This window comes from Phocoena sinus, chromosome 5, assembly GCF_008692025.1.
Source record: "Phocoena sinus isolate mPhoSin1 chromosome 5, mPhoSin1.pri, whole genome shotgun sequence".
In the NCBI taxonomy this organism is placed as follows: domain Eukaryota; kingdom Metazoa; phylum Chordata; class Mammalia; order Artiodactyla; family Phocoenidae; genus Phocoena; species Phocoena sinus.
Window position 1 is genome coordinate 99,694,329 of NC_045767.1, and position 27,184 is coordinate 99,721,512.

Below are 27,184 nucleotides of genomic sequence, written 5' to 3' on the forward strand. Positions count from 1 at the left end.
GTTAAATAAGTGAAGCTCCATGTCCTAAGTAAATCTATGCTGAAATATTTGGGGGTAAGGGGCATGATGTCTGCAATTTATTCTCAAGTGGTTCAGAAAATAGTATCGTTTTATACATACAGAGATATGACAGTAAAGCAAATGTGACAAAACGTTGGCAGTTCGTGGATCTGGGTAAAGTGAACCATCACTGCAGTTTTTCTGTATATTTGCAATTATTAAACGCAGATCTTCTGCGGTGTACCTGGAAGTAGAGTTGCTGGGTCTTGGGCTGTGAATATCTTTAAGTTTACTAGACAGTGCCAAATTGTTTTCTAGTGTGGTTGTGCTAATTACATTCCATTGTCCCAGGTCTTTACCAACACTTGATATTATTCAATTAAAATTTTCTATCCATCTTCATGGGTATGAAATAGTATCTCATTGTGGTTTTTGCATTTCTCTGATTATAGGGAAGCTGAACATCCTTTTAAATGTTTATTTAAAAGTAAGTAAGTCATTAAGGCTTACTCTTTTTATGAACTCCTTGCCATATACTTAAGCATTTTTTAACTGAATTCTTTGACTTTTTCTTACTAATTTTTTGTATGTTAATATATTCTGGAAATGAATCGTCAGTTACCCACATTGCAGTTACCCACATACTTTTCAAAAGAGGCTTAAGGAAAATATAAAATTGAGTTATATTTTATTTGAGTTACACAGAATAAAGTAGGTCAGAGGGCAGAGAAAACATTGCACATCAAATATGTAGTGGCTAAGGGGTTGGTTTCTGTTTACAGATCTCTTCTCTCCTGGCTCAGTTAAATAATATGAGGCAACTTGAACTTGTATTTTTATCTCTGGTCCTTCTGAAAAAGGTTATTTTTTTAGAAGGGCAGGCTCCTGTCTCCAGTGTATTTCATTCAGCGATTTCCCAAGTAACTGTTCATCTCTTCCCTTCTAGACTTAATAAAAAAAAGTCTATACATTGCTAAATAATGAAACTCTTGCACTGCTAAATATTGGCCAGTGCTCGGATTGAGTAACCTGCTCTCAGTGGTACTGCAGTACCTACAGAGCAAGAGGGTAATTCAGTAGCAAAACTACTTGGTTCATTTTCTAATACTGATTAAACCCTTTGCAGAGATGAGGAGAGATTAAACCACTTGGAGTACGCTACTGAAAAAGATAATCTAATGATCATTCAAGAACTTACTTTAGTGCTGTCATTCTTAAGGTGGTTAGGTATTAGCTTTGCATGTGGGCAAAACCAAACAAAACCCACCAAAAAACTCAAAAGTAAAATCAGAAAACTTCAGCCTTTGTAAGGACTTTCCCAGCCCCCTGCCCCCCATTTTATAAAGGAGGACACCAAGTGAGATGACTTATTGGTTACCCCTGGTCATAGAGCAAGCTGGTGGTTGTCCTAACAGAACTTGACTTTGGATTCCAGATCCTCTTCACTTTCTACTCCAGTGCATTATGCTGCCATTCCTTCAAAAAATGGGTATATTACAGCTCCTCCTACAGATGCACATCCAAGTTCTCCAGAGGGTAGATAACATAGCTGTCTCCACTTTCCTCATTGATTTCCTAGTAAACTGAAAAATGAGAAAATCAAAGGGAACTTAACGTCTTAAGTCTTGACTTTTCTAATTAATGTAAGAAGTAAATTCATTTGTGATATGCCCCATAGGGACAAATGGATAGCCATGTCACTGTGTATATAGCTTTTTATTTTGAAGATCTTCTCATCTATTATTTTTATTCAGTGGGTAGAACTGGGTGGCAGTAGTCATTTTTCAATCTACTAAACTTATGCTACTTTAAAAAATCTTTGAATTATTTTCTTTATGGAAAATACAATAACAGTATAAAGAGGAAAACCTAGTCCTATTGCCTAGAGATAACCACTTAATGTTTCCTTCTGGACATTTTTACTATATATATATTTCATACAGTTAAGAGCAAACCATAGTTTTAGATCCTGACTTTTTTCACTTAACATTATAGTTTTTATTAATGGATATACTATATCTCATTGTCTGGGTCTATTTTTTAAAATTAATTAATTAACTTTTGGCTGCGTTGGGTCTTCGTTGCTGCGAGCAGGCTTTCTCTAGTTGCGGTGAGCAAGGGCTTCTCATTGCGTTGGTTCCTCTTGTTGTGGAGCACGGGCTCTAGGCATGCGGGCTTCAGTAGCTGTGGCTTGCGGGCTCTAGAGCACAGGCTCAGTAGTTTTGGTGCTTGGGCTTAGTTGCTCCACGGCATGGGGGATCTTCCCGGACCAGGGCTCGAACCCATGTTCCCTGCATTGGCAGGCGGATTCTTAACCACTGTGCCACCAGGGAAGTCCCTGTCTGGATCTATTATAATGAAAATGCTACAGTGAACACTCTTGCCTGTGTTTCTGATTCTTTTCTTATGACAGGTTCCTAGAATTGGAATTATTGACTCATCAGCAAAACTACTTTTAGTTTTTTCATGCCAAACAGATTTTGACAAAATTGCTCCCAGTTCCACACTCGTACAAATTGAGTATGAGAGTACCTGTGTCATTTCTGTCTTTCAACTTTATCATTAAAGAAACATGTTGCTGATTTGATCATGCAAATAGGCCACTCTTTGTCTGATTCATGTTTCTTTGATTACTAGTAAAAAGGCTTTGAAATATTTATTAACTATTTATCTTTTTTCTATGAATTCAGTTCATGAACTTTGCTTACTTTTTTGCAGGAGCCTATGTTTTTCTTATTAAATAATTTTTACATATTAAAAACATCAAACTTTTGCTATTTGTGGTAATACCTTCTGCCATTTTGCTTGCTTTATGGCTTTATAGTTTTTATCTGGGGAAAACATAAATTTTGTTTCTACACAGTCTAGATTTATACTTGGGGAGAGTTTGTTTCTGTGAGTTCTTTTGCTAATGATTCGTAGGGAGAAGATGCAAGCAAAAGGGTTATTGAGGACCAAATTCCTCTGTAATGAATTGAAATCATTGGGTAGAAGCCATTTCATGCAGACTCAGGGATTTTTACCTCTTTTCCCACTTCAGTTGCTTGTCTTTTATTTCTGAAATCTGCTTCATGTTACCCATTAGATTTATTTGTCTTCTGCACAGTTAAAGTAGCCTCTTTGATCAGTTGTTCTTCTGTCCTATGGCATTTTCTCATGTCCTGATGCTTTCTTTTAAGGTATTATCCAAAGAGATGAGTCACCCATGGAAAAAGGGCTGTCTGGTCTGCGAGGAAGGGACTTTGAGCTGTCTGATGTGTTTTATTTCTCCAAGAAGGGATTGGAAGCCATTGTGGAAGACGAAGTGACCCAGAGGTTCTCCTCAGAGGAGCTAGTGTCATGGAATCTCCTCACAAGGACCAATGTAAATTTCCAGTACATCAGTCCGAAGCTCACCATGGTGTGGGTGCTGGGCGTCATAGTGCGCTACTGTGTCCTACTACCTCTGAGGTACGTCTCCTGCCCAGTAACTTGATGGTACAATTGGTTCAGCTTTCTTTTTAAATCATGTATGTAATGGCCACATGAGAGTATTAATGATACTAACCCACCCCTTCCCATTTAGAAAACACCACTAAACGTGACCTCCACAAAAACATATTATTTATTCTCTCACATTTTTCCCAAATGGAAGTGTGTATTCAGAATCCAGTATATATTAACTGCATCCATGTTGCTCTTTCAGTCATGGAAAATTTGAGGATGGATAGAAAAAGGAAGTTAGAAAAAAGAAGAGAGAGTATTTACAGTTTCACATTCACCAGAGTGTCATCCAAACTGTGACTGCCTCTCTTGGCTGGTCTGTAGCCATTCATAGCTGCACAGGAGAAAAAAAAATTCCTCAGAGTGGTTACCACACAGGAGAGGGATATTTGGAAAGGTGAATTTGTTCCGCCTAGTTCAATTTTGATCACTCACTTTTCTTATTAAAAGTTCACCAGTTGGGCCCTGTTTTGGTTCTGAGTTTGCGTACTCCCTCATGAGGAAGTAGCCTCAAAGCCCAGTTTACTGGAGCCACAGTGTGGATTGTGAGTTAAAGAGGTGACACTGGGCAGTGGGATGAAGTGGTTATGGTCTGTTTAGCGTGGTGATGGCAGGTAGTAGCACGGGTGCCAGGCATGATATTGCTGTTGATTGTCTTGCTTCATTTCCCTGGACATGGCCTTGGTGTGCTCTCAATACAGCTATCCAGGCAGTTGTTTCCAGCCAGTTAAAATTGGCACATGAGTTGAAACCTCTTTACCATCCCTAGGGTGGCCTATCCTTGCCTCATTCCGATTTATTATGCGGGAAGAGATTGCTTAAGTGTAGGCAAAGGCACATTTCTAAGAAGCTCTTTCTCTTTTCTTGTGCTCATGTTGCCACTGTGTACATGTTGGGGTATGTCTTTGGAGAATCATTTCAGCTGTGATAACAAAGTGAAATTAGGACACACTTGCTTGAACATTAAGCCAGTGTTCCCAAAGTGGGGTTCATGCACTCTGGGGATGCACAAGATTATCCATTGTTGTGTTTGGGAAATGTTTCAGCTTTTATTTATTAGAAGTTTCTAGTCTATTTATAATTAGTGCATCCATTGATTTTATTTTTATTCTTATAAAGTAATGAAATTTCAGTAAAGTTGAATATATAGATGAGCTCTTACATCTTCACTTGGTCCATGGGTCAGGCACCGTATCCAAGGCAACCTGAAGAAAGAGTGAGGATTTTACAGCCCAGAGTACTTGAGATGCCCTCATATGTTGGTTAGCTTTCACTTGCTGGGGGTACCCACCAAATAGTGATATGATTCTATTATCTAGTTTAAATTAATGCTCATGAAATAGATACGTGACATAAAAGATTCTTGCAAAGAAACCACAGATTTAGGATAATCCAGTAATATAAGCAGCCAAGAACAAGAAGAAAATGGCAGAATTGAGGCTCCTACTCTTAGTACATACTCTTCATGGGAAAGAATTGCTTTGTAAATGCTTTTTAAAAGAAGCAGTTGCTACAAAGTGAGCACTTAAAAAATAGATTGTGCTAAAATTGTGTTGATGGTTGAATAACTCTGTGAATGTGGCAAAAACTATTGAATTGCCACTTTAAGTGGTGAATTGTATGACATGTGAATTGTATCTCAGTAAAGCTCTTAAGCAACACAGATTGTGGCAGAAAACTTGTGTCATCTGTGAGAACTCTCATGTTGGCTCACTGAGACTGGAAAACAGAATTTTCTGTTAATTTAGCAAATAAAAATGTTCAATAGTTTTGAACCCAGTTGTTAAACATATTAAAATATATAACCTCTTCTTATTTAATGTGTAGGAACAAGTGATTCTCATTAAGACAAGATGGTACAACATTATTTTAAAACTTTTGTGTAATCGATGGATGAGATTAAGCAGTCATTTAGTTATTGCATTAGTGACTGACATGAAAATATGGCATCCAAAGAAAAACTGAATCAGACCTTCAAATCGCTGTGTTAAAAGGTGTTAAACCAAGACTTTAACAAGGTTTAACAACTTAACAAGGCCTTTATAAGGAAGCCCCATTTATTTTGAAAGGTATAAAATCTCAGCCTTTTCTTTTTGAGTAATTCTATTTACATTTCTAAGAATGACTCTTACCTTTTGGAAGTAAAAGCATTTTTCAAAAATGAGAAAGTGTCTGTGGAAATGAGAGATATTGTCTGTCACCTTGTTTACTAACTTCTGAGCTATCTAGAACCACACAAAGGAACCACACTTAGATTTGCATGGAAGGATTCCTACATGGTGATATAACTTGGTGCTCTTATTATGAAAGAGCCTTTAAGTAAAACTTTCTCATCATTTGCTATAAATTTCTTTGAGGAAAATTTGAATTGTGCCCTTTTCCCCCCATCATTAAAAAGCATAGAAAAACAAGTTATTTTCAGACCTTTGCAAGGTATTTTCCTTTTACAACCTCACCATGCCACACCAAAGTATCTCAAACAAAGTAAGTTAACTACTTTCAACCTGAAATGACTCCTTTATACAGCATAAAACTCTTTTATTATATTAAGAAGTTAAGGGCTTCCCCGGTGGCGCAGTGGTTGAGAGTCCACCTGCCGATGTAGGGGACACGGGTTCGTGCCCCGGTCCGGGAAGATCCCACATGCCGCGGAGTGGCTGGGCCCGTGAGCCATGGCCTCTGGGCCTGCGTGTCTGGAGCCTGTGCTCCGCAGCGGGAGAGGCCACAACAGTGAGAGGCCTGCATACCGCATAAAAAAAAAAAAAAAAAAAAGTTGTAATATGTGTATATTTAAAAAAATTTTTAAAAATACTTCAGAAAAGCAGAAGGGCAAGACTTTTATTCTCTTCACTAGCCCACTTAACCCTTTGATGATTGCATAGATTGAACATGGCAGTTTTGTGAACAAATTTCCAGGCCTGCTATATGCATCTATAGACTGGTTGTGTGCTTGGTGTTATTTTGAAAATGGTATCATACTCTACACATTATTTTGAAGTTTGCTCTTTTTTTTTTCTCAAAATGTACAAAGAACCATTCTTCCATGTCAGAATCTATAGATTTGCCCGATTCTTTGAATAGCTGCATCATATTGCATAGCGTAGATGCTCCTCAAGTTATTTACAGTTTAATTTTTTATGAACTTTATATTCCTTCCCTTTTCCCCCTACTGTTCAACTAGGTTTTGCATTACTGTTTCTTTTCCTTTTCAGGGTTACCTTGGCTTTCATTGGGATCAGTTTTTTGGTTATAGGAACTACCCTGGTTGGACAGCTGCCAGAAAGCAGGTGAACTGTTTCCTTCCTCCCAGCCATTAATAGGATTGTCCGTTTTCTTAGCTGTGTCCACAAAGAGAATATTTGTGTGATTCCTATGTACTGCGTCAAATTTATGGCCTCAGCACGCGTATTAAAATGCCACTCACTTCATCTTCATAGTACTTACTTGATTTCCCATGATGCTTACATTTAAATTGACAGAAGTTGCTTTTCAAAAGGGGAAATGAAGAGAAGGAAGCAAATGGACTGAGGGACTCAAGGAAAGCAAGAGAGTCTTGTAGTATTGTCAAGCTAATGAGGCTGAGACCAAAGAAGCTTCAGCTTTCTTGGGCAGGAATTTTATCATGCTAGTCCTTGGTCAGGATTTATCGTTGGTCAGGGTGGAAGCATTTTCCATTAGAGTTTTGTCCTAAATACCTCAGCGAGACAGTGAGAATTGAACTGTATGCTGCTGTCAAGGAGCACATTGAAGCTTTTATTGTATTGTTTCTTGGGAGTGCCCAGAGCTGCACAATAAAATGTTTTCTCTTTCCTTCAGTCTCAGAAACCGGCTGAGTGAACTGGTCCACCTGACTTGCTGCAGGATCTGTGTTCGTGCACTCTCTGGTACCATTCATTATCATAACAAGTGAGTATTTGCTGGCTTCTTGCCAGCCTTTCTCTAGGTAAATCAGCATGTGATTGACAGTAGTGGGTGGGAGGAAGCAGGTGAAATAAGAGTATTTTCAGTGTGTTCATCCCTACTGCTTAGAGCGTCACAGACATAACAGTGCACAAAAACACTTTTCAAGGTTGTGAAGAACCTAGGGCCAGGACAGGAATAAAGACGCAGACGTAGAGAATGGACTTGAGGACATTCTGGGATGAAGTGAGAGAGTGGCATGGACATATATACACTACCAAATGTAAAATAGATAGCTAGTGGGAAGCAGTTGCACCGCACAGGGAGATCAGCTCGGTGCTTTGTGACCACCTAGAGGGGTGGGATAGGGAGTGTGGGAGGGAGACGCAAGAGGGAGGGGATATGGGGATATATGTATACGTATAGCTGATTCGCTTTGTTTTACAGCAGAAACTAACACATCATTGTAAAGCAATTATACTCCAATAAAGATGTTTAAAAAACAAACAAAAAAACCCCCTACTTTTCAAAAGCAATCCATTTGCAGAGGGAATATAATAATAAACATGTAATGACCTTAATAAATTGGCATTTATGGTGTGCAGGCCAGGCCCGTACTTCTCATAGGTCATCCCTTTGAGAAGGTGCTGTGTTATCCTGTTTTACGGGGTGAAGAAATGGAAGCTCTGGGTTTGCTTGTCTAGGTTCACGTGGCTAGTAAATGGGAGAGTCAGGTTTTAAACTGGATCCATGTAAAAATTTTTAAATGGTGAAGGTGACAGGCCTGCAGAATGGTGGAAAGAGGACTAGACTTGGGAATCCTGAGTCTGGTTTCTAGTCTCAGCTCTGCCACTTCTGAAATCCCACAACTGAGCCTTAAAACAGAACCCAGCATTCTGCTTACCTCACCCCTCATCAGAGAGGAGAAAGGTAGTAAGTGAAGTTATTAGCTACATGGAGGTCATTTTGATTGTTTTTGAATTACATTTCTGGAAACTAAATTTTATTTTTTTATATTTAATATCATTATTTAAAAAGTTCTAGGACAAGCATCTCTTTTTTTACTGACTGGATCTTTTAAAAAGAATTTTTAAATTTTTATACAACTTTTAAAGGTTACTTGCCACTTACAGTCATTATAAAATATGGGCCATATTCCCCGTGTTGTACAGCACATCCTTGAGCCTGTCTTTTGCCCAGTAGTTTGCACCTCCCACTCTCCACCCCTGTGATAACCCTGCCACACACACTTTTTTTTTTTTTTGCGGTACGCGGGCCTCTCACTGTTGTGGCCTCTCCCGTTGCGGAGTACAGGCTCCGGACGCGCAGGCTCAGAGGCCATGACTCATGGGCCCAGCCGCTCTGCGGCATGTGGGATCTTCCCAGACCAGGGCACGAACCGACGTCCCCTGCATTGGCAGGCGGACTCTCAACCACTGTGCCACCAGGGAAGCCCAACACACACTTTTAACCACTCGTTTGCTCCCTATATCTGTGTGACTGGATGTTTGTGTCTTTTTTCTAGAAGGGAAACATTTCATCATTTGGCTTTACCATGTGTTACCAACATAAAAGGCCCCTTAAATTTCTAAAATTACAGGATTTGTGATTGGGCTGTGAGTTTTGGGGTGAGGATTAGAAGAAAATGTTTTGTTAAAAGTATGATTAGAGGAAACGTCTTCTACAGAAAAGGAGCTTTAATTACATGGAGAGGAGTTCACAACCTATTGTAGAATTGCTTCTAATTTTAAGGAAAACCTACTAACGTTGTTATGCATTTGGTTCCCTTTCTTCTCTGTATGGGTCCAAAGAAAACCACTTTGCTTCATTAGTGTGAAATACCACTTGAACTTTAGGACAGAGGTTGGCACACTAAACTATGGGCTTGTAGGCGAAATGTGGCCTGCCATCTGATTTTTGTAAATAAAGTTTTATTGGAACACAGCCATGCTCATTCATTTATGTATTATCTGTTACTGCCTTTGTGCCAAAACCGCAGAGTCGAGTTTTGACAGGGATTGGCTGGCTTGCAAAGCCTAAAGTATTTACTCTCTGGCCTGATAAGAAGAGTTTGCCAACCTCTGTTTTAGGGGGATAGGAAGGAGGAAACTACAGTGAATTTACTCTGGATCATCCTGAAGCCACTGAAAGTGATACTTATGAAGATTGAAATAATGTGAAAATACTTATGGTAAAATAAGTAAAACTTACATATCACAAAGTTTATTAAAGTTATGGAATCTTTGTAATTCAGTCTAATGTTTTAAAATTATTTTTTCATCATAAAAGGACAATATGATCATTACAGAAAAGTGATATAAATGTATGTAAAGGGAAAACATGGGCCCCTCCTCCTATACTCTTAGCCGCCTCCCATCATACTGCCTGGAGACAACCTTTTTAAGATGAACCCGTATACTTTGAAACTTTATTTTTTTAGTGTACTTTTAAAAACAAAATAGCGTGAATTTCTACATGCTGTTCTGCAAAATAGTGCCCATTTTTCAAGATTTAGTATTAACCGTTGTTTGTAATTGCAGGCAGTACAGACCCCAGAAGGGAGGCATTTGTGTTGCCAACCATACTTCACCGATAGATGTTTTGATCTTGACAACGGATGGGTGCTATGCTATGGTAAGAACAACGCGTTGATATTTCAAGTAATTGCATGTGTTGTGGATTGTTCAAACTTTTGTTTTATTTTGGCACAAATCAGAAAGTTAGTTTTATATTAGAAAGTGACAGTGTTATACTATGTAAGTATATAAGTTATCAATATTAATATATTTACATGAGGAATATATAGTGCAAGAAAAAGAAGGAAAACAGCCATTATATTTAAGGTAGTAAGAAATTAACTTAATGAAATGTAGACATACTTGAGCATGATTGGACTTTATAAAGTTGATACCATCTTGCCTGTAAAATCCCTGCAATGTTTAACAAGCAATAAAAAAAGTTTAAAAAAAAATCCCTGCAATGTTTAATGACACTTTGAGATGTTAAAGTCTTCCTCCTTAGAGCTGTACAAATCCCTCACCAGCCAATTAGTTCTGTCTCCCTTCAGGGAGTCATATGCAATTAAAGAAAAAAACCCTGTCCCTTTAATGAAGGTCAAGCAAGGAAGGCAGGTATATATATCACATTGCCTTTCTCAGTTCTTGCCTACAGCCGCAAAAGAAAAGAAAAGGAAAAAAAACCCATCAACAAACCACAAAGTCCACAGTAAAAATCAGATACCTCAAAAGACCTTTTTGTGGCATTTCTGGCATGTTTTCAATTCAAAGGGTGTTTTCTGTCACCCTGAAGAACTTGTCAAGATTTTCTTCCTCTCTTTTATGTATATGTCTAGTAAAATTTGGAGGATCACTAAAGATGTTCTTTCCTGCTGGTGGTAAATATGCCCTAAGCAGGTGTGTGAATAGAATAATGAGAGAGGAATCCTGGGGAATCTTCTTTTCATATCTCATTGTGGTGGCTTGGGCTTCAGAGAGAACAGATGGATTTTATTTCACGTGTCAGCTCTAGTGACTATTAGTCATGGTCTGGTGTGCTTTCCTGGGAAGGCATTTGAAGGGAGCCATTATTTAATTAATTTATTTATTTATTTTGAGGCATAGTTGATGTACAGTATTATATAAGTTTCGGGTGTACAGCATAGTGATTCACAATTTTTAAACGTTATACTCCATTTATAGTTATTATAAAATATTGGCTATATTCCCTGTGCTGTACAACGTATCTCTGTAGCTTATTTATTTTCTACATAGTAGTTTGTACCTCTGAGTCCCCTCCTCCTATGACTGATACTCATGGTCTGGCGTGCATTCCTGGAAAGGTAGGCATATGAAGGGAGCCACTGTTGATTTAAGTGTCTGCTGCAGACAGGCAAGTAGGGAGTGCTGGCATGTGTGTTGGTAGCTGACAATCTGTGGCTTATACAGTCATTGAGGGGGGTTTAAAGACCTTTGTAAAAGCCCCTAGCTCACTGCCAGATATTTAATCTAAGACACAAGTTCAGATATATAACTCTTGGGCAAACACATTTTAACATGTTATTAAATTTCTCTAAGTTGTGGAGTTCTTTCTGAATTTGAGGAAGCTTTAACCACCACTCTGAAAAGACTTAATGGGAATTGGTAGTTCCTAACCTTTTTTAGGTTAGCAATCAGTTAATATTTATGTATCCTTTTTTTAGAAAAACAACAACATACATTTGCATCATACAAACAAAATTTTGTGTATAATTTCAAGATGTTTATGAATCCCAGAAAGCCCATCCAGAGACGCCAGAAAGCCCGTCCAGAAACCCTCATGTTAACAATCCTGGGTAGACCCCACCCATTTCTGGGTGTATATAATAATTCCTTGCATCTATGTGGACAAGCACGTTCACATCCATTGTGTTTGACCTTCCCTGTTAATCCAAAGGGGTTAGGGCTGAGATGTTGTAGTTGAGAAAGCAGAGGTTCAAGCGTCTTAACCAACTTGCCTAATCATGATTTTGTGTTTCTGATACAATATTCATTCCCTGTCCTGGTCAACAAGAGTTGAGTATAACTCATTTGTGACTGAAGGCCTCAGAATTTTGTTAGCATTTTCCATGCTTCTTGATCATATATAACTGCAATTACAGGTGCAGTATACAATTGTATAATTTACAGTATTAGCCAAGGCTTAGAAAAGCATAGAACCTGTGAACTTTCTGATGGGTTGAGTGATAGAAACCAAAAGCCAGTTGGATTTCTTTATTTATTTTTTTAGTTTTAATTTTTTAATTGTACTTGAGTACAATGTCATGTTAGTTTCAGGGGTACAACATAGTGATTCAACACATATACATTATGAATTAATCACCACTATAAGTTTAGTAACCATCTGCCACCATATAAAGTTATTACAACATTATTGACTATATTCTCTATGCTGTACATTACATACCATTACTTATTTATTTTATAATTGAAAGTTTGTACCTCTTAATCCTCTTCAACTATTTTGTCCCACAACCCCCTCCCCCCGTCTCCATCCTTTCTAAGCCAACCAGATTTAAATCAGAGGCAGCAGAAGGCAGAAGTGGGAGGAACTGTACAGCTAACCTTCAGAGGTTGTATTTGCCCTCTTTTGGCTAAATATAAACTATACATCAAGATCTCTTCTTAGTGCCTTTTCAGAGTTTTTTTTTTTTCTTCCTAAACAAAGCTCTCTACTTTTTTTTAAAATCTAGAAATATTTTCTAACTTAGAGAGAAATTGTAATAATAAGAATGTTGCATGGAACATCCATATGCCCTTTATCCACATATACCTGTTGGTAACATTTTGTGCCATGCTTTATTATTTACATTCTCATGTGCTGCTTTCTCTCTCTCTATGTAAAAATGTGTGTAAAATATTTCTACTTTTATTATGTTTATATGTCATATTTATGTGTAATACTAATATAATATTAGAAATCTGAGTCTGTAACAATTCATTCAATTCATCAAGTTCTTTCTTAGTTTTCCACAACCTATATTTATATCTCCCTTTTCTTCACAGTGAATACCCTTTTTCCCAACAATATCAACATGTTTACTCATTTTCTCAATCCTATAATACATCTAAAATTGCTTCAGAATTGCTTCACCTGTTTTACTACAAAAAGAAAAATATGTTGTAAAAAGAATTCAGGGTATTTTGCATTTCTTGGTACCCCACCCAAGATGGAGCAGATGTGGTCAAATACTATCTTTGTAAATTTCTTAGATTTTTTTTTCCTCCCCCTTCCTTCAGTGTTCTTTTATTCATTTGAAATACAGTTGGGTTCATTTGTTTAAATTTGCTTTCACTTTGCTAGTTGCATCCTTGTTGATTTATTTTTTAAATCTGTGAGACATTAATATGCTTTGAAATGTCAAAACTAGACAAAAAACTACACTCATAGAAGTCACTCCACCCATGTCCATTCTACCCCATTCCCTCCTATCCTTGTAGGTTTCCAACTACATTGGTTTTGCATATGTTTTCTTTTTGTAGAGGTAAACAAATACATGTATATATTTCCATCTAACACAAAAAGTGGCATACTTTATTTGCTCTTTTGCAATTGCTTTTTTCACTTAATATCTCCTAGAAATCACTCCTTATCAGTCATAGAGATCAACCTTATTCTTTTCCTAGCTGTATAGTACTCCATTGTGTGCATGTACCATGGTTTATTCATCTAAGTTCTTCTGTTTGGACATTTAGGTATTTTCCAATATGTCGCAATTACAAATAATGCAGTTATAACTTTGTGCATATATATTTCCATTTTGTTGGAGCTATATCTTCAGGGTAAATTCCTAGAACTGGAATTATTGAGTTGAAGGATAAATGTATATGTAGTTTTGATAAATTTGCCAAATTTCCTGCTATGAGTGTTATAATCTCCTCATCCCAAGCAATGTGTGAGAGTCCCTGTTTCCCACAGCCTTGGCTCAGAGCACATTGTCAAGCTTTTGAATCTTTGTTGATTTGAATGGTCAGAAATCGTATTTTAGTGTAGTTTTTTTTTTTTAATATTTATTTATTTATTTGGTAGTGCCGGGTCTTAGTTGCAGCACTTGGGCTCCTTAGTTGTCGTATGCGAACTCTTGGTTGAGGCATGCATGTGGGAGGCATCCCTGACCAGGGATCCCTGACCAGGGATCGAACCTGGGCCCCCTGCCTTGGGAATGTGAAGTCTTAACCACTGTGCCACCAGGGAAGTCCCTCAGTGTAGTTTTAATTTGTATTTCCCTTATCTTGACTGAGTTGAAAGACCTCTACTTTTTAAAGCTAGAGTAAAGCTAGTATAGCAACATAGCTTAAAATTCAAAGGCGCTACTAAAGAATACTTTGTGCTTATATTTGGCCAGTCATGTCCTTTGAACAGACTAAGAACTTCAATCAGTAGAAGAAGGCCAATCTTTTCTCTGAGTGGGGAATAGGAACTTACTGGTACTAAAAAGAAAAAAAGGCTTTCTTTGGACAGCTATGCCTTTGCATTTTTTTCTCATGGTCCTTCTAGGTTGGCCAGGTTCATGGTGGATTGATGGGAATTATTCAGAGAGCTATGGTCAAGGCTTGTCCACATGTCTGGTTTGAACGCTCAGAAATGAAGGACCGACACCTGGTTACTAAGAGGTAAGCAGCATCATTACACAGTATCCATTGGGGTAGCATAAAATCTTTCAAGCCTTGGTCTTCCTGCCAAAGAAGGCAGAGCAGTACTAAAGGTTAAAACTAAAACATATGGAGCTCTATTTGTGGTTGGCCTTTTCTGGTGAATCACCTGTCTTAACTAAATTAAAAAATTTTTGAATTCTGTAGTCATAGTGGGATACATGATGAGATTAGAAGGCCCATACATTTACATTGCCATGACTTAGATATAGTCCAGTCACTGAATTTTTAAAGTTGAAAATTACTACCTTGAAGGTAATAATTGGTAACCATTGGCTGGTGGATTAAGTGTTTGCTGAATGACCGTTATCACTTAAATCCATGTAGAGACAGACAGAGCTAATGCTATTTATGGAACAGGAGAAGGAACTCCTGGGGCTTGGGGTACAGTTGTTTACCAGAAACCTTTGTTTGGAAACAGCTTTTACCTGAGGCCTTTAACTGAAGGCACTCTGATCATTGCTGTAAAGATGAAGGTGGACCATGCTTTTAAAAGTAAAATGGAAAGTACCTGTTGAAATCTCTTTAAGGTTAGAAAACTGTTCCCCATCTTGAGATTACTGAGCAGCAGTATATACTCTGGCAGCTGTAATCTCTCTATCTCAGCTTTACCAACCTTTACACATTTTTTAGAAAGGGACCAACTTGAGTTTATTTTCTTTACTTGTATCTTATTTCTTTCCTCCTTATTGCTTTACAAGTATATCTTTGTTAGTAGAGAGTAAAGAATACCAAAAAGGATTCCCACCTCTCTCTTTTTTATGGTATAATTTTGATCCTTTTTGTTTCTTCACAGACTAAGAGAACATATTGCTGATAAGAAAAAATTACCCATATTAATCTTTCCTGAAGGTAAGAAGGGACAGTGCTTATTACCAAGCTATAATTGCTAACAAGTACCGAAAGTATATGAGGAATTGGATTGTTCTAGAATTGGCATTCTTAGTTCAGATCTATGCTGTCCTGTAGGGATGGGACGGCCTCTGAGCTAGTAATTCCCTGCTTTCTTTTGAGATCTGATGGAAGTCCTGGTACCTTTTTGACCTTAGAAGTTGTTTCTGGGTAATGAACTTAGAAAGGTATTGTCCATAACTTTTTAAAGTCCTTATTTTAAGATGTGCTGAAATTGTCACCTGTCATGAGGAAATTGTATCTTTAGAGTAGCCAATAATAAGCTAAAAATTCATTATTAAACCTGCTTAGAACTGTCAAATTACTACTACTTAAGCAGGAATTGATTTGTAAAATAATAATAAAATATCTGTAATTTTTTTCTTTTTAAAAAAAATCTGTAGTTTGATATGACTTGAATATTTTAAATTACTTTATATCAAAATGATTCATTTTAAAAATGACTGCTTTAAAAAATATTCACCCTCTACTCCCTTTCCTTACAGGAACTTGCATCAACAATACTTCAGTCATGATGTTTAAAAAGGGAAGCTTTGAAATTGGAGGAACCATATATCCAGTTGCCATTAAGGTAAAACGCCCTCACCCCCCCAAAAGAGGGCAGTGACTTGGTAGTGTCATTTTGATATAATTTCAAACTTAAAATTTGCAAGAATAAGGAATACTTGTGGACTCTTTACTCAGATTGACCAATTGCCCCATTTGCTTGATCACTTTTTCTCTCTACTGAGTTATGTATATAGATATGTGGGGTGGTACTGTGTGCCAGGCCAGTGTCTGAGTACTGAGGACGCCATGATAAGCAAAACAGATACTGTTCCTTCTTTCACCCACCTTCCAGTTAAGTGGGAAGACAGATATTTAAGAGTCATGTCAATAACCCTCCTGTATCAGTGCTCTCTGGCTCTAGTCAGGTGAGTTATATGGCCTGGTTTGCTCTTTGGGTTTTTTGTTTGTTTGTTTTTTAAATTTTTAATGGAGTGTAGTTTTTTTAATTGTTCTTTTAATTTTTATTGGAGTATAGTTGATTTACAATGTTGTGTTAGTTTCAGATGTATAGCAAATTGAATCAGTTATACAAATACACATATCCACTCTTTTTTAGATTCCTTTCCCATATAGGTCATTACAGAGTATTGAGTAGAGTTCCCGGTGCTATACAGTAGGTCCTTATTAGTTAACTCTTTTATATACAGTAGTGCATATGTGTCAACCCCAATCTTCCAATTTCTCTCTCCCCCTCTTATCCCCTGGTAACCATAAATTTGTTTTCTACATCTAGTTTGTTCTTTGGATCCTTTCTGTCAAGTGAAGTAGCTTCTCTTTTTTGGGGGGTCTGATAGAGATGTTTGGCTTATCATCCATTGACATGGATAAGAGAAACTGCCACTAAATTCCTAACTGGAATGCATTTTCTTTTCTCTTTTCTCAGTATAATCCTCAGTTTGGTGATGCATTTTGGAACAGTAGTAAATACAACATGGTGAGCTACCTGCTTCGAATGATGACCAGCTGGGCAATTGTCTGTGATGTGTGGTACATGCCCCCCATGACCAGAGAGGTATGCCATAGACTGCTGGTCTTTGGTGCTTTATCTAGTCAGATAAAGGCAAGAAAACCTTTATCTGAAAACCTGGGTGTCTCCCTTCCTCACATTAGCTACAGTTGGACTTTCTGCTTTCTCAGCATTAGTCATTAAAAAGTATATATACCTAGCTCTCTTCAAAATCAAGCTGGTTTTATATTCAGATACTCTTTTCCATAATAGTTTTTACAATTGCCATTGGTTTCTTGAACCTGCAGGTATTGTAGAATTTTGTATCTTGAATAAGGCTAATATAGAGCATAATAAACATATATATACGTGATAAAAATATTAAACAGTACAGCACTGCATTTTCTTAATAGAACAAATGATATTTGCTATGATTTAGAATAGAGCATATTTTAGCTAAAATATGAATCTTATACTTTAAAACAAATCTAAATGATTGTGAGACATTTGAAAGCATTATTTGAAAACTCTGTCTTAAGAAAGTACTTGTGATTGTTTTTTTCCAGGAAGGAGAAGATGCAGTCCAGTTTGCTAACCGGGTTAAGTCTGCTATTGCCATACAAGGAGGGTTGACTGAGCTTCCCTGGTAAGAAATTTTTCATAAGTACTATCACTTTTTTTTAAATTAAAAAAACTCAATTTTAATAGTGTCATTTATTATGCTTGTTAGCTGGAGGTTTAGCTGACACTGACAGTGGCTTATACAGCATAACGATGGCTTAACTAAGATAGAATTTCATCTCCCATACATAAACATAGGCAGTCTAGACTGCTATAACAGCTCATTCTGTATTGGTCTACCATCCTTGGTGTGCTTCTACTTTATGGTCCAAGATGGCTGCTCCACCTCTACCCAGTGAGTACAGCAAAATGGCTAGCAGGGAAGAACTAAAACAAGAAGGACACATTCATGTCTTTAAGAGCACAGGCTGGAAGTTGGACAAGCCACTTCCACTTGTATCTGTTTGAACTGACACCTTGCTGCAAAGGAATCTGGGAAATGTAGTCTTTGTTCTGCATGGCCACATGTCAAGCTAAAATTTAGGGTTCTTTCACTGAAGAAGAAAGTGAGAATGGGTTTGGAGGAATGGGCCCTGGGAGGCAAGGGGCAACTTACAGACTTGTTCATATTTAACTCCAGCTATAACTGTGTTAAAGAAAACTTAAAAACTTGACAGGAAATAAGCGAAATATTTTAGATATGGATATCTATGGCTTCAGTTTTTTGTTTCTTTGAGCAAGATTGACTGTAGGTGGGAGTATTAGTCTGCTCAGGCTGCCATAACAAGCTACTATAGACTGGGTGGCTTAAACAACAGAAATTTATTTTGTCACAGTTCTGAAGGCTGGAAGTTCTCTGTTGTGTCTTTTTAAAAAAATTAATTAGTTAATTTATTTATTTTTGGCTGCGTTGGGTCTTCGTTGCTGCACACGGGCTTTTCTCTTTAGTTGCAGCGAGCGGGGGCTGCTCTTCGTTGTGGTGGCTTCTCTTGTTGCGGAGCACGGGCTCTAGGCGTGTGGGCTTCAGTAGTTGTGGCACATGGGCTCAGTAGCTTTGGCTCACGGGCTCTAGAGTGCAGGCTCAGTAGTTGTGGCATGCGGGCTTAGTTGCTCCGCGGAATGTGGGATCCTCCCGGACCAGGGCTCGAACCCTTGTCCCCTGCATTGGCAGGCAGATTCTTAACCACTGTGCCACCAGGGAAGCCCTGGTGTGTCTTCTTATAAGGATACTATTCCCATCTTGAGGGCCCAACCCCGATGACCTCATCGAAACCTAATTAGCTCTCAAAAGCTCCATCTCCAAATGCCATATTATTGGGAGTTAGGGCTTCAGTACATGAATATTGGGGGGCACACAAACATTTAGTCTGTATCAGTGAGGGTTATAATAGGAGATTGATTCTTACACACACACAGACATAGGATTTGCAAACTGGCACAAAATAGTCCATACTTCAAGTCCTGTAAGTGTAATAAAGTCCTGCTGTCTTTTCGGTGTTTGAGAAGTTCATTGGAGGCAATTTTGGCAATGTTGTAGGAGCAGGATATGGCTCACCAAGTCAGTCTGTCAGCCAGGCAACCAAAGCCTTCTGAACCGGCAGAGGAATGTAGGACTATTTAGGGATTAAGCCTCTGGAAGAAGGGCTGGCTAGATTCTTATATACCCTTTAATGCAAGGGTGGGGAATGTCTCTAAAATATTTTATCCATTCACATACCTTGAATACAACTAATTTCACCTAGGAAAGCCTGTCTCTGGCATCTGTCATGCTAATGAACAAACTACTAATTTCTACAGTGAAAACCCATTTCTAAAATTCATTATGCTAATTAACAAAGTTTGGGAGGTTGATGGGAGATCAAGATAGTTGAAACCTTATAGTGGCACCTCTGGAGGGTGGCCTTCTGATTAAATGCCTAGTTGACCACTCTGGGAGTATGAGTTCTTGATTTAGGACAACTCACTTTAGGGCCCTAAAGTCAAGACTAGGGTTAAGACAGGTTAAGACTAATATTTGTATTACACTCTCTAAACTGGAATATGTGAAACTAAATTGCAGACATCCTACCATCATGAAATGACAGGCTTACCAATGTCCTAGTTTACGGATGTCCTAGTGACCCATGTTCATATGTGTAATGGGCTTCCTCTTCCTTGTTCATTGTTTTCTACTCTTTATCCCCCTTCCTCTGAACCTGACATCCCAGCCCCGCTCCTGCCCTTGAAGCCATTATGAAAAGCTTAGAGCTTTGGATCTATAGTCTCAGATACCAAGGAAAGGAAGAAACCTTTGCGAAACAAAAATAACCTAAGGGAGTTAGCTCCAGGACAGACTCCCGGTCAGATTGGCTTGAACGAAATGGCACACATGATCCTCAGAGTTTTAAAATTTCCTTTTATCAGGCCATCTGCAGTTTAATAATAAAAAGTTACCTTTAATTACCTGGACTCTTCTTTAAAAAGAAAATAGGCTCACTGCCTTTCCAGATGTATTTGTCATTTGGATATGAATTAACATGTCTAGATTTTTATTCCCCCTAGATTAAATGAGAATTTGATTGTGTCATCTTAAAGTGGCTTTTATATATGGCTACTGCCCTCCTTAAGAGCTAAGATCTGCTGTCATTGCAAAGGGGAATTAGGTAAAACTTTAAAGTCTCTAGGGGTGGCAAGTCACAGCTGGGGTGCTCAGAGCAGCGTGAGGTTTACTGGAATGCTTGGGAGGGAGAATTGTGTAAAAATAATGTCAGGATGCTCAAGGACAAATGTTGCTGACTGTGAATTTTTATCTGTTTTGGCCTGGACCTCAGGAAAGGAGGAATGGCCTTTCTTCTGTCTCTCCCTCCCTTCCCTAGTTCTTACTATTCAGAATTCACAGAGACGCTCTGAATAGTTAGAGTCAGCTCATGTGGATAAAAGAGGCTCTTGTGGACAATTCTGGAGACCTAACGACAACTTATAACCTTATTTCATGGAAATTTCCTACAACTGACCCCCTGGAAGATTTGTGGACCGGAGTCTATTTTTAAGTTGAGGACCTCCTGGTGGGCCATGTCTTAGTTTTGACTTTAGAGGCCAGGACATGGCAGTTGTCTCAGGCGGCCATCTGTTTGTAGGTCACTGTCTTCATGGCATTGAGTTCACTGGCTAACCTATGATCCATTCATCATCATTAGAGAGCACTTGGTAAACATTCATGCTTAGCTGGGTTAAAATTAAACAGGCAGAGTATAAAGTAAGCAAGTTCTTGGTCCATGCTCTCCTAGGAGTTAAAATCTAAAATCTAAAACATGAGATTAGGAGAGAGAGAGTGGTTCTGACAGTCCAGTCCCCTTCCAGCTCTTCCAGCTTGTTGTTTCTTTGTGTTGTCTAAAGAAGGAAGTGCACACAGAATACTTATAACCCAGGCAGGTCTGTTTTCTCCACCCTGGAGAGAGTTCAAAGATTCACTGGCTCTGAATTAAGGAATGCTGCTTACATAGGCACTATTATTGGTTGAATGCAGTTTATGTTTTTGTTGCTTGTTTTATTTTGAGTCTGTTTTGGAATATGGAAGATTATAAGTACTTGAAATATAGTGGTTTGAATAAAAACATGACTTGTTAGACATAGGATTAGATTTGAATAATGATGAACCCATTTCTCTTTAAGGAATTTACCCACACATACTCAGTATCCTCGCCATTTCTTGTGTGTTTATTTAAAATTTTCCATATGGCTTTCTAGTAAGATATAGGTCGATTTAGATTAAAAATACCTAGTACTGGGCTTCCCTGGTGGCGCAGTGGTTGAGAGTCCGCCTGCCAATGCAGGGGACACGGGTTCGTGCCCCGGTCTGGGAGGATCCCACATGCCGCGGAGCGGCTGGGCCCGTGAGCCATGGCCGCTGAGCCTGCGCGTCCGGAGCCTGCGCTCCGCAACGGGAGAGGCCACAACAGTGAGAGGCCCGCATACCGCAAAAAAAAAAAAAAAAAAAAAAAAAATACCTAGTACTTTACTTTCCTTGGGGGAAAAGATAGGTAAACAATCCTAGTTTTAATACAGTATCCAAATATTGAATATAGCAGCCCTAACTTATAAAAAGAAACTGAGCAGAGAGATTGTTTTATGTTAGTCAAACATCAGAGAGATTGTTCCTGCCTTAAAGTAACACAGGTCTGATTGAGTGGCAGAGCAGATTGAAATCTGGTTCCTTCTGCTTCCAAATCCAGTGTTTTTTGCCTAATCGCTGACCAGCTGCTAAATGTCATGGCCCCGTGCAGCATGTATTAATAGGTAACACTTTTAAGTCGCTGCTGGGAGTATCTTTTATTTATTTGTCTTTCTGTTCTCAGGGATGGAGGGCTGAAGAGAGCCAAGGTGAAGGACACCTTTAAGGAAGAGCAGCAGAAGAATTACAGCAAGATGATTGTGGGCAATGGATCTCTCAACTCGGAATTAGACTGAATGCCACCCAGGCTTTCCAGAACTAGTCCTTAGAAATGGAATGTGGTGGAGTATTTTTTTGAGGGGAGGGCGTGTTGTTTTGTTTTACCATTTTTGTTTTTTATTGTTAATCTTTTCTACCCAGTGATTGTCTCTACCTCTTGATGCCAGAGGCAGAACCCACAGTGCCCTTTTTGGCTTTTGTTGTTGTTATAGCATTAGCCTCATGAACTGTAAGGTAGTTTACTGAATTTGAACAGATTCTCTTTTGTAAAATGATCATGTCATTGTAGATTGAATGAAATATTTATACAGGAAAACGTGCTTCTAAAACACTTTGGGAACTCGTTGATATGGTAATTCTCAAGAAAATACCCCAAACTTTGTTCACGATTAGCTTTCTCACGCTCTTTCCTCCCACTCTCTTTAATCACTGAAACAGGGATTACACACCAGTTTGAGTTACTATCATGGTTTTGTTCTACTACAAGGTTGAAAAGAAAAATGGAAGACAGTATTTAGGAGAAAGGACAGCTTTGTGGCCACTTGATCTGAAAGTTGAAAGGAAATTAAATACTTTTTACTAGTGTGTTAGAAGAGACATCTTGTTTGGTGAGCTTTACCAAAGGAAAGTGAGTCCACATGACTATGTGTGCACACTTATCTGCAGGCAACTTGCAAATAAACATACGTTAGCCAGCAACTAGTGATAAAGTTTTTAGTTTTCCCGTTTGTTTACCAAAGGTACATACCTAAGGCCTCTCCCACCTACTGATTTGTTTGATCTTGTAACTAAACACATTTCAGATAGGAGGAGCCTTTGACAAAACCACAGATCACAGAGTGTCTTCAGCAGGGGTGGGAGTGAGTGAAGTGTGTGGCACTGTCCTTCCTCCTCCACCCCTTTGTTCTTTATTTCAGAACTTTCCCAGTTCCTTAAACAGGAAAATAAGTGGTAAAATTACCTTTTGGAAACTGAGCCTTAAGTTTTTTAAAGGAGAAAATATGTGTTTCCCGACTCCGCAGAATAAGCAATGTTGATAGCAATCTAGTGCAATCAGAGTGTTATTCCTCTTCTGGTAGCCATGTACAAAATGTGACACTGTCTTACGGTGAATATAAATAAATTCTATATTTCTAAATGTCTGTTGCATTATTTTCCCTGCACCTCTACCCTCTTACCCTCTTCTGATTTTGAGTAAGTTAAATTCTTTTCCATTACAAACAAGGATTGTTTGTTTTTCATTTCAATGACAGAGTTAGATTTTCTGGGGCTGGAACATCTGGGAAATGAGAAACATGAACCGCTGGTTTTGGTGTGTTTTTTCTTTTTTTTTTTTAGCCTAGTTGTCTGGACTCTGACCCTTGGATTCCGTTCTTTTGCAGGTGAACTCAGGCAACTCTCTCTTAACTGACTCTAGGTAGGCCTGCCAACGCTATCAGTGTGTATTCTTCTTATCAAGCTATAGGAGTTTGATCCCAAGGGAAGATTTGTGGAACAGTTGACCATCTTGGTCAGCTACCCTTCTCTTCTCACTTCCTCCCATCTTTTCCCTTTGTTCTTGCTTTAACCTTTGCCCCCACCCAAAACAAACAAAAACTCTCCTGAGGGTGAGCTTGACCAAAAATCAGCAAACCCAAATATGTATGTTGGGGTGACTCTTTGTCTTATTTGTTTTTTCTCAGAAGATTTCCTTTTCCGTTTTCCTTTTCATATTCAATATAGCTTGAATTAATAAGTCCATTTTATTAATTGGGTCAGTTCTCAGAAAAGCTGATAGAACAACTAACAGCTGTTTTGTTTGGACACTGATAATATGTATCTTTCCAAGGGCACTGTGAAAGTAATAATGCTGTCATGTATTCACTAGAAAATCTAATGCTATTTTAATCAGAACCTTCTTGTAGGTAGTTTTCAGGTTGTTTTAGGAATTACAGTGTTACTGAAAACATGTTTTTAGAAAGCAAATACTGCTCAGATTTAGTTTATACTCCCTTTGGACTTGCCTTCCCTAATATTATTTTATACCCACTTTAGAAATATTGTGCCCGAAATATTGTGTGTATTCCTGAGTCTTCTGTAACTGTATTGGGATATCAAGGGTAGGCAGGATTTGGTAGAAAAATCCCATTAGATAAGAACTTTCATCTAACCCTTGTACAGATTCATTCACTGAGCCTTGAGGTTACCTTTTTTTAGTCCTACCCTTTGTCTTGGTGACATTTATAGACATTGAGTTTCAAGAATGCCAAGGGTTTCTGAAATGTCCTGGCACATTCCGGGACTGGAAGAGCAGCCATGTCTGAATCAGCAAATATACTCAGAGTGTAGGGGGAATAGTCCCAGATCACAGCCTGGGACAAAGAACAGTGGCAAGGAAAGTTTTCTTGTATAAGCAGACTTTCCAAGGCCAACTCAACTTTGTCTTAGTGATTTGCCATTATCCCCTCGGTGCACATGCTGCGTTTGGGTTGTTCTGTTGATACCTGCAAATATATGATAAGGGCTATTGGTTTCTCATGACTACAGAAAAGTTACTGTGGTCATGAGGGCTGCCTCTTGACCAGAGTTGCTCTCAGTCGTTGTTTCTGAAATATGGTACTTTCTTAAACGTGGTACTGCAGATCTAACCTGCTTCTTGCTGGGTCTGAGTAGCTTGTGCTGGGAGGCTGGCGGGGAGGATGGGATCTGGGATTGGTACCGAAAACTAGGGGCCCTATTAGGAACTTGACAAAAGCTATATGATTGCTTTTGTCTTTTTTTAACACGGGTTTCTAGCCAATTGATGCTACTGGTGTTTGATGTTTTTTTTGGAGTAATGGTTAAGATGAGATAAAGAGTCATAAAGACATTTTCTAATTGTGGCTCTAGCACTCATCAGCTTTGTCAGCCTTTGACAACTTACTTCTCTGATTCTCGCTTGTCTTCTTTCTATTTATTGTGAAATTCTAGAACACACACAAATGTATATGAAGGTGTGCAGGTACACTTTAAGGGCAGTGATAAAAATAGATACCTGCATGCTTGTTACCAGGCCAATAAGTAGAAAATGACTGGATCCTGGAAGGTATGAAAAAATCACAAACTGTTATTCCATTTACAGTCAATGGACAGTAGGGTTCCTTTTAGCTTATTGTAAATATGCTTGCATACCTCTTTTTAGGTATGCTCAAGAGTTTCCCTAGTTGTTTGTATAGTAGGAATTAAGGCTGCTCCAGGATAGGGTATGAGCATTTCACCTTTAGCATAGAAGCAGCCAAACATTTCCAAAAAGGTTGTGCCATTTTACACAACCTAGCAGCAGTGTATGAGAGCAACACTTACATTTAGTGTAATAACATATTTGGATTTATTTTTAATCTTGTTTTGTGCTTTCTCTTTCTTCCATTTTTAAAAATCTCTCTCTTCTTCTTGCCCTCCACTGGATTTATTACTTTATCCATTTTCTCTACTTAAATTGGAGTCTAATGGTCTTAATTTGTTTTTATTCTGTGGTTACTTTATAAATTTCAACTTGCATACTTATCAAAGTCTAAAATTGATCACTATCCTTATACTCCTGAATAATACAAGGACCTTGAATTCCAGTCATTCATTCCTCCTGCCAATTTATATGATATTATGCATTTTAATTACTTATATAATCCCACAAAATATCGTAGTCATTGTTGTCATCATCACTTTGGTTATTTTATATAGTCAGCGTTTACCCACACGTTGACCACTTTCTTTCTTATTCCTTACCTCTTTTATCTCAATCCTTCCATCTGGGATCACGTTCCTTATTGAGAGTCTGCTGGTGGCAAATTCAGTTTTTGTTTTCTGAAAGTTTATTTATTTTGTACACCTTCTTGAAAGTTGTTGCTGGATATAGAAGTTTATGTTTATATCAACAGTTATTTTTCTCTAAACACATTAAGGGTCATTCCATAGTTTCTATTGAGAAGTCAGCTACCAGGCATAAATATTACTTCTTTGAAGGTAATATTTCTTTGAGTGTATTTAAGATTATTTGTTTTTGTTATTTTACCACTTCACTATGATGTATCTAGGTGTGGATTTCTTGTTATTTATCTTGCTTGTGACTTGTTGGTTTCTCATCTGTGGTTTAGTATTTTTCATCAATTTTCAGTTATCCCTTTCAATAATGTCTTTTTCCCATTTGCCCTCTCCTGTCTTTCTAGAAGTCTGCTTAAACAAATATTAGACTTTCTCACTGTATCCTACCTGTCTCTTAATCTCCTTTTTATATTTTCTATTTCTTTGCCTCTAGCTAGACTTGTTTCTGGACAATCTTATGATTGTACCATTTCACTAATTCTTCAGTTCTAATCTACTGTTCTGTCCCATCATTGAGTCTTTAATTTCAGTTTTTATATATCTCATTTCTATGAGGTATATTTGATTTTTTTTTTCCTAAATTGAAGTACAGTTGATTTACAATGTGTTAGTTTCAGGTGTATAGCAAAGTGATTCAGTTATTCATGTATTGGGTTGGCTATAACATCTTACAGAAAAACCCAAATGAACTTTTTGGCCAACCCAGTATAGCTATATACATATAGATAGCTATCTATTTCAGATTCTTTTCCATTATAGGTTATTATAAGATATTGAATATAGTTCCCTGAGTATTTGATTCTTTTTCAAAAGTGCTTACTCTTCAATAAGTTTTAAAGCATCTTACGTGTATTGATTTTATATGTTTTTCCTGCAATTCCAAAGTCTTCGATCTTTTGCGAGTCTGAGTCTTTTTATCCCCCTGTGGCTTCTCATTAATGGAGTCATTTCTTTGTGTGGTTAGAGAATTTTTATGATGGTGTCATCTTTGGAATTTTATCTGCCTTCAGGCCTTTAGATCAGGGATCAGCAGCCTACAGCCCATAGGCTAAATCCTATGCTCTGCCTGTTTCTGTAAGATTTTATTGAAGACAGCCACACTTATTTGTTCACTCACTGTCTGTGTTTGCTTCTGCGCTACAGCAGCAGAGTTAAGTATTAAGTAGTTGCAACAGTGACTGGATGGCCCACAAAGCCTAAACTATTCACCCTCTGGCCCTTCACCTGGAATAGTTTGCCTACCCCTGCTCTAGGGCACAGTCAATCCAGGACCACTTTAATTTATTGGCTTGAGATTTATTGAACCATGTAAATAGTGAGAATTTAGCCTGTAAACCCAAATGAGGCCATCTGGTGGTTTTGAATTCTCTGCATAATGTT

General features: G+C 38.1%; 1 protein-coding gene across 2 annotated transcripts in view; it reads left to right on the top strand.

The window, feature by feature from the left end:
* Positions 1-23,097, top strand: part of GPAT3 (glycerol-3-phosphate acyltransferase 3) — a 58,507-nt gene extending 35,410 nt beyond the window's left edge. For both annotated transcript variants that reach the window (XM_032633767.1, XM_032633768.1), the window contains exons 4-13: positions 3,180-3,450; positions 6,696-6,770; positions 7,300-7,389; positions 9,924-10,017; positions 14,416-14,531; positions 15,367-15,422; positions 15,968-16,053; positions 16,915-17,043; positions 17,544-17,623; positions 21,873-23,097. In XM_032633767.1, coding sequence (XP_032489658.1) covers positions 3,180-3,450; positions 6,696-6,770; positions 7,300-7,389; positions 9,924-10,017; positions 14,416-14,531; positions 15,367-15,422; positions 15,968-16,053; positions 16,915-17,043; positions 17,544-17,623; positions 21,873-21,984 — 1,109 coding nt within the window. In that variant the 3' untranslated portion in view covers positions 21,985-23,097. The remainder of the gene's footprint in view (positions 1-3,179; positions 3,451-6,695; positions 6,771-7,299; positions 7,390-9,923; positions 10,018-14,415; positions 14,532-15,366; positions 15,423-15,967; positions 16,054-16,914; positions 17,044-17,543; positions 17,624-21,872) is intronic.
* The last annotated feature ends 4,087 nt before the right edge of the window (positions 23,098-27,184 follow it).